General features: G+C 41.6%; 1 protein-coding gene across 6 annotated transcripts in view; it reads right to left on the bottom strand.

Annotated features, from left to right (window-relative positions):
* Positions 1-15,833, bottom strand: part of LOC105466168 (AT-rich interaction domain 5B) — a 192,639-nt gene that overhangs the window by 15,546 nt on the left and 161,260 nt on the right. For all 6 annotated transcript variants that reach the window (XM_011715152.2, XM_011715151.2, XM_071069609.1 and 3 more), the window contains one exon: positions 11,932-12,029. In XM_011715152.2, coding sequence (XP_011713454.2) covers positions 11,932-12,029 — 98 coding nt within the window. The remainder of the gene's footprint in view (positions 1-11,931; positions 12,030-15,833) is intronic.

Here is a 15,833-nt window from a genome sequence, read left to right as displayed (position 1 = left end):
CAACCTGCCAACTCTTTCTCCCTTTTATTATTATTTTTTTTAAACACTAAGGCAGATAATTTTATATTTACAAAGTCTAAAATCCTCCAGGGCCTTGCCTCTCTTTCTCAACAAAAAGCAGTAGCCTTGCATTAGAGAAGTGTATATCATACATGTCCTCATCATTTGCATTTTGTACAAAAGAAGAAAAGACCCTTCATCTTTATTACACAACATTCCCTTCCCTCCCCTCAGAAGCAGAGGAAAAATAATGTCAAACCTCATCTGAACAAGTAACCACTAATGTCTCCTGTACTGATTAATGCTTGCATGGAATGACCGAACTTTTGGGTCAAAATATTTAGCAAACAGTACTTAATAGGAAAAATGAGAATCCATCTATTTACAGAGCTTGAAAAGTGGTATTACAATAATGTCTGGAACTGACTGAATCCAGAGAGTGGGGGCAAGAAGTGATGAACCTTCAGGGTTGTATTTGAATCCCAAAGTCACCCCAGTTACTACATAGGCACTTTCATGGTATCAAATCAGTGAGAAATTCCAGACCTAAAGGTTTGCTGGTGTCCTTGGAGCAGAATATTTTCTAGGGGCAGAGGGAAATAACACTGGCGCATGTCAGGTCAAAGATGCCACTACTGGCCAGGTGTGGTGGCTCATGCCTGTAATCCCAGCACTTTGGGCAGGCCGAGGCAGGTGGATCACTTGGGGTCAGGAGTTCGAGACCAGCCCATCTCTACTAAAAATACAATAATTAGCCAGGCATGGTGGTGCGTGCCTGTAATCCCAGCCACTCGGGAGGCTGAGGAAGGAGAATCACTTGAACCCTAGTGGCAGAGGTAAAAGTGAGCCGAGATCGTGCCACTGCACTCCAGCCTCGGTGACAGACTAAGACTCTGTCTCAAAAAAAAAAAAAGGGGTACTACTACTCTAGTACTATTAGGCTTTTTTTGTAGTAACAACAAAATGACATATTGGTTCAACTGGGACTTCAGACCTGATCTCACCCCAAATGGAGTCATTACACCTCTGAGTTGATTCCAGGCTTTATAAATTTCTATGACTTGGCCAGACATTTCCCTTTGGAGCCAGAAATTGAAAATACAACCTCACTGTGAAGTATGGGAAGGAATCTTTCACCAAATATGGAGCCAATAGAAGGTGTGTTTTTCCTTTCGGAAGATGAGGTACACATGCTTGTTACAGTTCCAATAAGCATAGAGAGTTTTTCTAATCTCACATACTGTTCACCTCTCAGGTGCTAGACCATGATAATAAAAGTGGAAGAAGAGCTTTTGGGGGTAGGGAACCAAACCAACAGCCAAAGACACAAATGTGCTATGTAAATGAGCAGAGAAATGAGAATGTTTCCTTGGTGGGCATAACCCTGGTTGAGCACACTAGCTACAGTGATGCTTTGTTCCTGTTCTTTTAACAGCTAAGCTCCATCTGAGAGAGACGTGAGCCACAGATGAAGATCTCCATTTTATAGTGCGAACTTCAGTGGAGCAGAAAAAATAGCGTGCCGAGTGTGACAAGCTCTCCCCATAACCAAGAGAGCTGAGAAAGAGGCCTCCAGTGTCACCTCCCCACAGGCAAGCATGTGAACTCAAAGTCTTGGGGCTCCAAACCACGGACTAAGAAGCCACCCTGACATGAAGAACGAACCTATAGCGGGGCCCATCTGAGCCAACAAAATGGCAGCAGAGTGCAACACAGAGTCTGTGTGAAAGACTCACCCTGCCCAAGAGCCACCAAAGCCAAACTGCCCCACAGACTTTAAAAATGAAGTAGGTCTAACTAGCATCACCTGTATTCTATGCTAAGACACCTAAAATGTATGGAGTCCACTATTAACAACGATGAAATATATCCATGTGTCACCACAAAATGTCTCTTTTCTGGGAAAATGATCTGCTCACAGGGGCTTCATTACCTACTCAACAGGCAGCAGATGGACAAGAAAACTTTTTGAAGGCTTTAATGCTTTCTCCATTGGCCCCTGGAAGCGGTGGGAGAGTTGTTTCTTAGGCCCACTGATAGGATTCTGATACCTCCCTCTGTGGTCCCAGAGTGTGTATGACCCTAAATGAAAAGAAGAAAGGAAGGTACGTGGTACCGAACACAGCAAGGTGATGGCTCGGCTCCCATAAAGGTGTGTCAGTGTGAGAGAGTCAGCTCAAAGATGACAGCTTTCCTGAACTGGAGTTACATGGATTTCAGGGGACTGCGTTAGAAGCAAGGTGGGAAGGTAGAGAAACCTCATTCGGGTCATTCATATATATTGATTAGGCATTATAATATTAACAGCCACCACCATGCATTACGTTCTTATTAATACCAGGCACTCTGAATGCTTTAATTTCAACCATTACAATAAAATAAATATCTACAGATATATTATTTTATCTCATTTTATGGATGACAAAACTGACGTTCAGAGCTAAATGATTAAGTGACTCGTCAATGGCACACAGCTGTTTAGTGTCACAATTTGAGTTCAGCCACCAAACTGCCTGCCTCTGCTAGTCCAGCTGTCTTCATCTCAACAAGCTGGCTGTGCACCTTCATACACAGATGTATCAACACAGAGACGTACCAACACGGAGGAGATACTGAAAGATCACTCCTGCCTGGGTTAAGTGAATTCCTAGCTCCTAAGGAGTCACCTGAGAAACTGGAGTAAGCATTCTCCTTTTCTCAGAGGCAACAGGCCTATAAAATACATATGTGGCCATTCCACTCAAAGGGTCAACCTCCTACACGAGAAGAAGCCCTATGGCTTGGGCACTGGGCAACTACGCTTACAATATGCTACAATAACCATGCCATAGCTCTTCAGAAGGTAGTGATACTAGTTGGATCATGCCCAATTTAATATTGGATGGTAAAAGAAATTCGAGAATCATATCCTCCATGAATTCCACCCTCTAGGACTTAGTCCTACCAAGCCCAAGCTTCCCATGGTCTCCCTAATAAAGCTCCTTTGGGGCTTTCTATAATGTCTCCATGCCACATGTTAGAGTGTCTAGACTGGTGTTATTCCTATGCCTTTCAAATGACAACCACATTGAAGAAAGTTGGAATGAGCTTAAGGAAGGCTGATGTTATGTTCCCAGCGATTAAAATGCATGCTTGTAACAGTGAACACAGACCATGCATGGTGCCTCGCCCACTACAATGCCAGCCAGCAATGATTGCAGCAATTACTCTTCTCAATGAAAAAAACCCAGTGACTTCAGAATTGAGTTGTATGGATCCATTTCAAGGGCAGATGAACATTATTTCAAGAATAATAAACCCAATACTGTTTTGTTTTGAGACAGAGTCTCATGCAATCACGGCTTACTGCAGCTTTGACTTCCCGGACTCAGATGATCTTCCCACCTCAACCTCCTGTATAGATGGGACTACAGGTGTGCATCACCGCACCTGGCTATTTTTTTCTATTTTTAGTAGAGATAGTGTATCACCATGTTGCCCAGGCTGGTCTCAAACTCCTAGGTACAAGCAATCTGCCCACCTCAGCCTCCCAAAGTGCTGGGATTACAGGGTAAGCCACTAGGCCCAGCCAACATGGCAGTGTTTTCAATGGGATGTGCACCCCACAAATGATGGAAGGCAGTGTCAAAATGTAAAAACAGGCAAACAACTATTCATTTAAGCCCCATGCATGTTAGATCCTACTGGTTCCAGAACTTCTGAAATGTTCAACAATTCTCCCACAACATTTATTATTTTGGTGAAACTCTGTAGTAACTTACACAAAAACAAAATGTTCCAAGAGGGTTTCAGTGCAAGAGTTAAGAATATACTTTAATGGTAAACAATTACATTCTTCCGTCATATGATACTTTTTTTCCCTTTTCTTTTTTGGAAGCATGCTTTCTGAATTTTCAATAGTTTCTTTGTGAAGGCATCTGTTACTCACATAATTGAAATGATGTTTGTGCAGTGGCATGCTTGAGAGTACAGTTATTTAATCTTAATGATAAAACCCTGAGGACAGAAAATCCTAAGTAGAAACCTTTTGCTATTTATCAAAAAGAAAAGGGCTAAGACACCTAATCTATTCTCAAATTTAAATTCACGCTTGATGAAAACTATCAATAAAACATGGAACTTGCAAGATTTCTTAAATACTATAGTTAGGTTCAAAGGGTGGGATGGAGGAAGTAGGATAAAAACAAAAATGAGACAATAAAGGAGCTCAACAAAGAAAAACTGCTGTTTGGCAAGCTTTTTTTGGGGGGGAGGGCGGGGTCAAACAAAGAACTCGCTGTAGTTTACAGCATGACATACACACTTGATTAGTTTGTGCCTGAGGGTGTTTTTACACTCAACAGTGTAAACTCTAACTTCTATTAATTACAACTTGCATTTAGAGGCAAATTTAAGAATTTTTAAGTAGAGATTTTTTTCAAAGGCTGTTGTTTATTTTTTTAAAATAGAAACCAGTTTTTCTACTCCAGGGTCTGGCTAGAGTTTTGTTTTCCTTTTTAAAAGTTTCTTGAAATATCCAGGCATTGGAAAGTTATCAGAGCATTTTAGGCATGCTGAGTGATACAGAGTATGAGGCTCTTGCGTATGAAATTACCTGACTGTCCTTGGGAGAGAAATTCTTTACAGATGACAAGAAGCAGCTACTCTGGGTGTAGGGTGTTTGCACTGACCTGATTCAGAGCCCTGTGAGAACAAGCTTGGTGGGGTGTAGATGGAAGAGAAGCTGTACAACTTCAGTCAACCTAACTCTGGGCAACTTGTTTTCAGTTTCCTGGGCTTCTGGTTGTTGATAAGGGCTAGGATGCCTTCTGTGGGTTTAGGGAGATGAGAGTGGCAGGGTGGCTGTGTTGCAGAGGTAAGCCCAATAGGGGCCACAGGTCAGGACTGCCATGAGAAAGACCGTGTTGGGAAAAGAAATGCAAGTCCATTGACTGGGTAACCTTACCACGGATGAGGATGGGCAGAGTCTGCCCACTGCACCTTAGGATAATAGTTCATAGACACTAAGAGGATAAACTGCACTACCTGCCTGTGGGGTATGTGACTTGGAAATTCAGCCTTAGGACTTTCCTGACAGCCCCTTTTACCATCTCATTCCCTATCTTTTTATACACATTTTCCAGGGCGGGGACTTTGCTCATTTCAGTTGAAAATTCTCTCTTCCTTCTTTGATCCCTGTTGAACTTATTTTTTTAAATTACATAACTAGTTTTTATGGGTGTAGTTTTTTTATTTTTTTGAGACAGAGTCTCACTCTGTAGCCTAGACTGGAGTGCAGTGGCATGATCTCGGCTCACTGCCACCTCCGCATCCCATGTTCAGCCATCCTGTGATTCTCGTGCCTCAGACATCTGAGTAGCCAGGATTACAGGCATGCGCCACCAGCCCCAGCTAATTGCTGTATTTTTTAGTAGAGACAGGGTTTTACCGTGTTGGCCAGGCTGGTCTCAAACTCCTGGGTCTCAAGTCATCTGCCCGCCTCAGCCTCCCAAAGTGCAGGGATTATAGGCATGAGCCACCATGCCCAGTCTATAGACATAGATATAACTCTCTTCCATGTGTGTACAGCCTTTGAGTCAGATCTTGTGATAGGCTGGATAAACCAAGGATCACGGCATCTTCCAGTTCTAATGAGTCGTGGTGGCTCCCTGGGGATGCCATACTAAGAAGGATTCTGAGGCTGAACCTGGGCTCACGGGAAGCAGCATCCTGTTCCTTTAGCAATCTCCGCTGTGAATGTGTGACAAGGGTACCTCCTCATTGTTTGCCAGCCAATTCTCAACTCTTTGCTTTACATGTTCTCATTACCCCTGAGAGTGCTCTGCACATAGCAGATGTCCAAAAAACACCGATTGGGTTTTGAGGGCAGCAGTAAATGAAAAAGAAGTAAATCAAACGGCAAATCTATCCTATCCAAGAAAAAGCAACAGGCCATTAGGAGAGGGCTTCTTGCCCATTTCAAATGTAATCTTAGGCTGTGTTGATAGACTGACACTGCCCACATCCTGAGAAGTACTACATGCCACATCTGGAGTAGCTTTGGGTATTCTGAGTGACACAAACTGGAGGTGCCTGCATGAGAGCAAGCCGAGCTGGTGAAGGTCCATTACTGGCACTCTGAGGCTTGGTTGAATGGAACAGGAAGACCTGAAGTGAAAGAGGAGCTTTGACAAGTTCCTGGAAGCTGATCAGAGCAAAAGGAGAAGACATGTGGGAGCCTCCGAAGGCAAGGCAGGGTCAATGGGAAGCCACAGAGGGCGTTTTGCTCAGCACACGGAAGAGTGCGTAGAGCAGAGTAAGAGCGCCTTGAACCCTGACGCTTCCTTCAGGCCCTCCCACTGCAGGGCGCTGAATCAGAGGCTGGATAGCCTAGCGTCAAGCACAGTTCAGTCTTCGTGGAACTTGGCATCCGTATTTTGCCCCTGGACATGTTTGATCTAGCTTATATAAAATATTTTTTAAAATATAGGCGCCAATGCTTATAAGCTAGGTTATTTCACATTTTAAAATATCTTGAAAACATGGAAGGTCAGGAAGGACACAGATGGCATCTACCTACAGCAACAGTGTGGGCTGGCCCCTTTGGGCTTTCTGGCCCGGGCTGTACATGCCAGTTTCACACTTTGCAGCCATGGCCCCTACACTCATCTATGCTACCTGCCTCCATAAGCATCTGAGTTTGTGGCCAAGACGTAGGAGCAGAGCTTCTCCACTGACCTGGGTGAAGGACTAGTTTTCTGAATTTCCCATCTGATGCTGACTGATGCTTTTGTAAACAACCATAAAAATGAATCACTAGAAAATGAAATTCAAAAGGAGGCATACAAAACACAAGCCTCAATTTTTTATTAGCTTCAACGGACATAATGTTATTCTGGCATATTTCAGTGTAAGTCTATCAATGCTTATTTGCAATTGCTGTGCTTAGCTTGTTATGGACTAGTAGCAAACAGTTCATGGACAAGTTAGAAAATCTCATTTGAGTAGCACTGGTCTAGGCAGTTGCTAGGGGTCCTCTTAAATATACAATTCTGAGATGTTGCCTGTGACTTTCTGAATTGTGTATTTATTAACTCCAAGGGTGTCCAAATGAGCAAGAATACATGGAATCATATCCTTGATGTGCACAGAACTGTAACTCACCTTTCCTTCCCCGACTTTTAGCCATGGTATGATTAGGTGGGTTCCTTAGAACCTGATATATTTTTGGTCCTTAACTTAAAGTACATGCTTTTCTTATTCAAAACATGAAGCCTCCCACACTCTGCCGTATACCTTCAGAGAAAAAAGGCAGAGGCTCCAGCTATCACTCAGTATCTGCCCAAGTACATCTGGCTTGGGTACAGCTCACCTTAAGTCCCTGCAAAGAAAGCTGCCTCAGCCATGCAGGGTGACAATCTTGTCCAAGGAATGCTTATGGCAAAAGCAAAAGGTTGGATTTGACATTAGGCATTACGTATGCAAGAAGATGAAGAGTAATTGCTAATTTCCCTCACAAACGAATACATTTGTTTATGATTTTGATTTTCTAAATACTCAAAAATGCACATCACAAAGTACTTTTGCTTTAATGCTCCTTTTTAAAATCCCTAATAACAACTTCATGTGCTCCACAGAAACAGACCACGTAATGTATTCAGGAAAATTAAAACCAGTAATCTAGCATTCTGAGTAAAAATTTTGTTCCCCCTGCATGTACTTTAAAAACATTTTTTAAAAAGGGAAATCTGCATGTGAAAACAAAGCCTTTAAAGTGACTTACTATTCCAGAAAATCAAGCTAAGAAAATTCCATAAAAGTAGCCATTTTCCTTTTTGTTCCTTTACTGATAAAAATAAAGTGAACTGGTTACTTTTAGTTAGACAAGAAAGAAAATGTTCCACTTAGAAAGAATGAGGTGGGTATTTTTCTTTGCATCAAAAGCTACAGTAACTTTATCTATAAATCCTGAGCAAGAAATGTCCAGAATAACCATATTTCATAAGCTTTGCTTAGTTGGAGACATCTACATAGCAACAGCCTTGCGATGGGAAAACATTAATGCTTTTTATATTGGTAATCATCTATAACACGAGCAATTAAGTACAGTACTAATGGACTATGGCCAGGAGCCTGGTACTAATATTAAAAACTGACAGAGATGAATAGGTTTGGAAGCAAAACCAGGCTGACAAAGACATTTTTATGAAGTGCTTGGACCTATTTGATTTAAACCAATCAGAGGCAAGTTTGTACGAGTCAGGCCTTCAGCGACAATGATGTATTCACGAGCATTGTACCATTTCTGCTTTGCCTTAAATAAAAACACCCATTGATTCTTTTCAACAACCCACACTTTCATTATTGCACTCATTAATAAACCAAAAGTGCTCAACTAATATACAAGTAACATTTTACTGAGGAACTGGCTACATTTTTCTTGTTGTAAAATGAAAACGTTTACTGGAAACATGAACCACAGTGCATGAAAAATAAATCAGTGGATAATGCATAGTAGATCACTCACTTCCTCATCTTCTAGGAAAGCAAAGCTGGTGGCAGGGAAATAGGAAAAGGAGCAGTTCTCTTTATCAGAGTGAAAGGAATGAGAGAACAGAAGAACCCACAGCCTAGTAGGAAGAGCTCTCATCATCCTGATTTGGTTTGGAAGGCTTTACAAAATTCCAAGGGCATTTCCAGACTAGATATTTGCCCACAAAGTCCTGACCATTCTCAACTCACTGGCCCTTCTTGAAAACAGTGTTCCTTCACCAATCCAGTCATCTGTTTTATCTGTTCATGCAACCTGTGACTAGCAAGAATGAATGAAATCCACCATAATCATGAAGTTTTAGCCCAGAGCTTCAGTCTCTTCTTGGACATATGTGCATGTCCTCTGCCTTTCTTTGATAGAACCAATTAAAAAGAAGACATCTAGAATGGTAATCCTAGCCTTTTCTCCCTATCACAACACATAGGATTATGGGTGATTCCTTTTGGAGAATGATTGATTCAAGAGTGGGAGAGGCACTATTGTAAATAAAATCAATGATCTTCAAATTTTGGTAGTTAGTGATTGCATCTGATCACAAGGACGTGAGAGGAGTCTGGACGGCAAAAAGGAAATACCAAGGAAAGGTAAAGGACCTTGCTAATCACCCTGGGACAGCTATGCTCCAACAACGTGGTTGGAGGCTCCACACTGCCATTTTTGGTGTCTCCACATATAAAACAGGCTCTGCTTATGGGGTTCCCACTTGGCGGATGGCCTGTTGTCTCTCAACTCCAAATTCACCCTTCTGTACTCTGCTTGCTGATGCTAGGAATGGAATTCTGTAAATTATACATCCCTTTTGTCATCTATCTTCCTGTTACTGTTCTGCAAACAGCGGGTGCTGGGAGGCAGGGAGAGAAAAGAAATCTCCTTTCTATTTCACTTGTTCATATCAGTGTCAACTCAACAATGCCTTAACAGCAGCAGTGGGTTGTGGCCTCTAGTTTCAACAGTCCCCCAACAGTTTCAGCGCGTGTCCTCTGAGGTCTGGCAGCAGCCAGGGAGCACCACCTCCTCAGGTTTCAGCCCAGCTCTGCAGTGCTCCTCCTCTGAGCTCCTGAAGCACCAGTGCTGGCTGGGTGACTCCTTCTTACCAGGGACCCGAACCCCAGCTCTGAGGCACATTCTCCAAACTTCTGGGTGGTGACAACCAACCTCTCCTCTCTAATCTCTCACCCTAGAGAACCTACAGTCATTGCCCCTGTGTTAACTCAGTGCCTCACACCAACCCCTGTTTAAGCAACTGCCTATGGTGAAGTCTCTGTTGAATATCCAGTGTGGTTTCCATTTTCCTTACTGCATCCTGACTGATACACTGACCAAACAAATTCTGGATTTGGAAAAGTGACAGCACTCTTCAAAAAGTTTAAGATATCTTTAGTCATGTTTCTTAATTGCTAAAGTTTGTGGTATCTCTACTAAAATTTTCTAATGTGATTGAAAGCTTTCAGGAATCTCCTACTCCAGCAAGAAGTAAATAATCAAAAGTACACAATCTTACAAAGAATCCTATTTTTATTCACATAACTGCTCAACTACACACACACACACACACACACACACACACACACACACACACACACACAACTATGGGTTCAATCCTTCTCTCCATGCCAAACCTTATCTTTTTTTTTTTTTTTTTTACCATGCGATACTTTGTAATTAATTTGATGGATGTTTTCATTCTTTAGATGAGCTAACAGCTGAGATACAATCCTTTTTCAAGCTTTAATTGCTATGTGCTCCTTTAAGTTTGATGGTTCGGGTGTTGAGGGCATTTGCATATAAAGGAAAGGGATGTCCATTCTCAGAACAGAATCTATTTGAAGACAGGGACGGAGTTTCTAATAAAAATGTTCTGGCCAGGGCGAGGTGGCTCATGCCTGTAATCCCAGCACTTTGGGGGGCCGAAGTGGGAGGATCATGAGGTCAATAGATTGAGACCATCCTCACCAACATGGTGAAACCCCATCTCTACTAAAAATACAAAAATTAGCTGGGCGTGGTAGCACGTGCCTGTAGTCCCAGTTACTCCGGAGGCTGAGGCAGGAGAATCGCTTGAACCTGGGAGGCAGAGGTTGCAGTGAGCCGAGATCATGCCACTGTACTGCAGCCTGGCGGCAGAGTAAGACCGCGTCTCAAAATAAAAACGTTCTGAATGAAGCCTTGACTCCTTGACTCATAAGTCAAAAACAAGTAGCCTGTGGTTCCTCAGATATTATCTTTGGAACACTCACCTGAGATATCAGTGCTACTTTGTATTAGGACATCAGTCACCGGTGTACCTTTTACATACAGTGGGAATGGGTGAGTTTTTGTATTAAACACTGACAGAAATAACATATTTCAAAAATTGATGTGTTGTATTGAAAAACAATGCTATAAAGAGTAATAATTTCAACATCTATTATCAATTTTTAAAAATCCTTCTGCATTACAACCCTGCCAAGTAAGGCAATCCTTTGGGAATACTTTGTGGCAATTTTTCATGGTGTACTAAACCCAATTCAATTTATTATTACAAAAACATTCTTGTTGAACGGCCATACTAAAGCTGAGTTAAATGCAATACAGATAAAAGTACAATTGAATTTGGAAAAAAAAAAAAGACTAAGAATTGATGAGTTAAATGGTACTGCTTGAGGATGTATGTATAAGACCCAAAGGGAAGTGCCAGTTATAAAGAAGTTGGTAATGACCTAAACAAATTAAGTATGGGCTTGAAGCATAGAGGGATAATGCATTAATCTGCTAACTGGTCTTTAACGGTGTGAATAACGGAGTCCTAATGCAAAGCGGAAATCTACTTCTGTGGATGCAACATAGTAGGCTAATTTTGTATTACTTCTTGTTTGCATCATCATCATCTTTCTGAAATAGGCTGAAATTATTAGAAAACCAAGCCACACAGAGCTTGGTAAGAAGATTCCGTAGAAGAAAAACACCAGGATGAAATAAAACAACAGATTTGATCTGGGGCCATTTCTCTTACTATAAGAAATCCTTACTTTTCAATGCTAATATTAGGAGAAGTGCTTACTTTTCAATGTCAACCTCAGAGTAGCATTGCAGATTTTTCAGAAGCTAAAGGTTCTCATGTTAAGTGAGCCTAAAGAGAACATACTGAGTAATCTATGCTTGTGGGGGGAAAAAAAAGGCATTGTCAGGCAGGTGGTCACATGACAGAACCAAACTAAAAGAACATCTAATTTTAGCCCCGGTAACCAGAGAAAGCCATGTTCCCTAAAAATCACAAGGCGGTATGCAAAGTAAAATGCCAGAGGGAAATTTTCAGTTTCCCAAAAGGTCTTTTAGACTTCCTCAGTCTTATCCTTGACCAGAAGCTCCTTTCAATTAACACACTTTTAACTAAGCAATTCCATGAAATGATTTCTTACCTTTCATAATGTCTGCGGGTACAAGTGGCAGCACTGGTGCTCCCAGGATTACCGCCTAATTCATCATAAATATGTTTCCATTGACGGCGGGCTGTTATCTGAAAAAATGGCAATGGGAAATTCAATCTTACATCGTAAGAGATTCACAGTGCCAGGCTTCAATACATATGCAACAGTCAGAAGAGAACAGTCTGTTCTGGAAACCCAGAAACAGAGAAGTCCAAAAGAGTATATGGGGTGATTTATGGTTTCATAGTGAGATCTCGCTTTCAGCACTTTTCTTTACAATAAAAATGGAATTCTACTTTTGGATGTGTGTTTTGTCATCCTAAGTGCATTTCATTTAAGATACCTCCCTGGATATCCATGTGGATTTGTCAGGGTCTCATACTTATACCCTGTTCCTTTATGTCATTTGATAGAGCATCAAAATAAAATCAGGTTTTAGCTTAACTACATCTTAGTTTAACAGTTTAGATGAATCAATATTCACATTGATTGCCTGAGGCATGTGGAAATGGGGAACCGGGTATAGAGGTAAAAAGAGTCTTTTCACCAAACATGCTTTTGTATCTTCTGATTTTTGATCCATGTGATGTGTTGCCAATTTAAAAAATAAATAAAATTACTACACAGATTAAATTAAATGATCAAATTGGTTGTGGAATTTATAGTCATCTCAGGCTATAGTTTTATGCCAGCTTCTCTAACCACCAAAACAAAACCAAAATCTGAAACTGTATATGTTGCAAGCTGTTTATTTTTATTCCTTTAGGTCAAGAAAATGGGATATTGATCAAATCATATGAAAACTAACATATTCCACAGTTAAAATGCTAGCTATGTACATTATTGACTTGAGGGAATAAAAACAAACAGCTTGTAATATCCTGAGCTGCACACTATGGTCTTGTTTTATTTTTTCCTTTAATTTTATTTTTGTACATAAATAAAGATTTTACAAAATAACAGATGCAAGATCTGGCAAATGATTAATTTGGGGAAACCATGTCATTTACTACATCCAAGTAAGTCTAGTATTTCCTTGAAATTTGGAAGACAGAACAAGTTCTGAGGTCCTCATGAACATTTCTCAACAGGGTTATGGGAAAACTCTGTTGTTTGAATGTGTAGGGGACAGGGCGTGGCAAAGGTGCCAGCGGAATTTAATACAATCAAGCAGGAGGCTTCTTTTGAAAAATACCCACGAGGCTGCCAGCAGAGTTCACCAAGGGGCTAAAGGCAGCAATCAAAGAAAAAAAAAAATTAAGAAACCTCAACTTGCAACTGGGGCTCTGTAATTGTAAATGTGAGGAGGAGGAGATGGGTGGTTAAATATTATGGGGTAAATGGTACCTTTTCTATTTCAAATAAAAAGAACCCCTTCATTTCCATAGACCCTTCTCAACAGGCCCAAGTAGGACCTCGAGACAATGTTAGGTGTGCATTATTCAATTTCCCATGAAGCATTCTTGAACCAATCAGTTTCAACAGTTCTCACTAGACAGAACCACCTACCAGCAGGTGCAACTGAAAATAAAATCTTCTTTATTTACAGTTTGTTTTAGATTATAAGAAATGGTTTCAACACCTTTCAAAACACTCAAAATATGTATTTTGGTGATTATTTTATACGTAGTTACAATCTGCCTCCAACCTTTAAATGATACAATCTTGGGCTAACCTATTTGAGGCCCACATATCAAGGGAGAAGAAACAGGACACCTCCAAGTGCCTGCACGATTCCTCAAAGACCCTAGAATACTGAGGCCCCTTGAAACACACCGCCAGATTCCCCTCACTCAGATGAGACCTATGGGCCCTGGGGGACACAACAGAGTTAGAAAACAGCCTGTGTGTGTCCCTGCAGTCACTTAAGAAACCATCACTCTGATCATCCTTTTGCCTCTTGTGTACACTGTCTATTTTATAAAGGATTTTCACATCCACGACATCATATAATCCTCCCATAGCCTGTGAGGCAGGTTATAGGAATCTCATTCACAGAAGAAGGGAGATTCAGAGAGGCTGCACACTTGCCCAATGACACACAGCAGCAGAGTGCCAAAACTAGGACCCACATGGTTGTCTTCTGGTCTCAAGAGTGGACTTCTTTTCACTGTATAAAGCAGCTTCCACATCAGAATGACCTGAGAATAGCCCATGCTTGTAGCAAGTTGGTAACACAGAACACTGGGAGCCTTTTCCTTCAAATGAGGCAGGTAACTACGGGAATCACAGTTACTGCTATGAGTTCTCAACCTTTAGCTTTCAGTCTTTCCCAGTGAGGAAATCTAGCCAAGAGGACAGCATCAATCTAAGGTGGTGGGTTGAATTAAGTGTTCTGTGGTTTTATTCTCAAAGCATAAAGTTCACCCTGACCACTTGTATCTCTAGTTAGAACAGAAGTTCTGGCCGGGTGCGGTGGCTCATGCCTGTAATCCCAGCACTTTGGGAGGCCGAGGCAGGTGGATCCCCTGAGGTCGGGAGTTCAAGACCAGCCTGACCAACATGGAGAAACCCCATCTCTACTAAAAATACAAAATTAGCCGGGCGTGGTGGTCAATGCCTGTAATCCCAGCTACTCGGGAGGCTGAGGCAGGAGAATCGCTTGAACCTGGGAGGTGGAGGTTGCCGTGAGCCAAGATCGCGCCATTGCACTCCAGCCTGGGCGACAAGAACAAAACTCCATCTCAAAAAAAAAAAAAAAAAAAAGAAGTTCTATATTAACTTCACCACTGAGTCACAAATCAGTCTCAATTATATCAGAATCCAACCACTCACTCATCCGTTAATTCACCAAAAATTTATTGGACATCGCCCATTTATTAGGCATTGTGCTAACAAATGTTACAGCTGGGATGCAGCAATGAAAAGTAGAGCCAGCATGCAACACCACTGTATTCTAGTGGGGGATACCCACAACTGAGTGAACACATATATCAATGAAATAATACAAATTGTGAAAACTGATGAGCAAGAGAGCCGGGGATATTTTACGGTGTGAAACTGACCGTGCCTCCCTCCCCTTCCTACCATCTAAACGAGGGAATGCCCTGCGACACACTTGTCTATCAGAGAAAAGAAAAGGCCCTTTAGGAATAAATAATGCATTATCACAGGAGGGAAAAATAATCTGTCTCACACTAGGTTTGAAACTGTAGCCATAGGAAGCCAACATCAAGCACCGCTGGGCATTAATAAGCTGTCTGCAGTAGGCCAGGGGTCTGTGTCAGCCCCTAGCACTTAGTAAGTTCTGGTGTTTAAATAGTTTATATCAGGGAGGGTCATCTGGAGTGAAGACAAGTCTGGGCCTTCGAGGAAGTGGTTCCTCTGTTTACTGAGCTTCCACTGAATGGCCTGGATGAACTGGGCCATTTTGAGATATTTTCTTTCCACGGGAAAGTCATAAAATGTGCTCTTCGCAACTGTTAAATGCTGTTAAGTACACAGGTCTCCTGGGCACACATCTCTGTTTTGTTGGTCTCTAGATGTAAATCAAACACTAGCCATGGACTCTATAGGAAGAAAGGTCTAAATTCCCCCATTGTCCAAACACATGATGGGTCTCAGAGCCCAATAAGGAGAGAGAACAGGGCATGGTAACATCTCCCAGCTTCATGTAAATCTGCCTTCTGTAGAAACATGCTTCAATGGTGCCTAATTATGCATTTGCTTAAAGTTTTTATTCTGTTATCCAATGTCCTCTCTGGATGTGGGTAAGCTTTAAAATTCCATCTGGAATAAAACCAACATCTGCCTCCTAGTGTCTAATACCGAACCCCATTCAGCTGGAAAATTTGATCTAATCAAGGGGCTAGTTTGATCAACTCTCTCACTAAGCCTCAGGCCTCCTGGTTATAATTCGTGTTTCAACCTGACCTTCTATTATATTTGGTTTT

This window comes from Macaca nemestrina, chromosome 9, assembly GCF_043159975.1.
Source record: "Macaca nemestrina isolate mMacNem1 chromosome 9, mMacNem.hap1, whole genome shotgun sequence".
NCBI classification, from domain to species: Eukaryota; Metazoa; Chordata; class Mammalia; order Primates; family Cercopithecidae; genus Macaca; species Macaca nemestrina.
The sequence above is the reverse complement of the archived record's forward strand: the minus strand, read 5'-3'. Positions and strand labels throughout refer to the sequence as shown.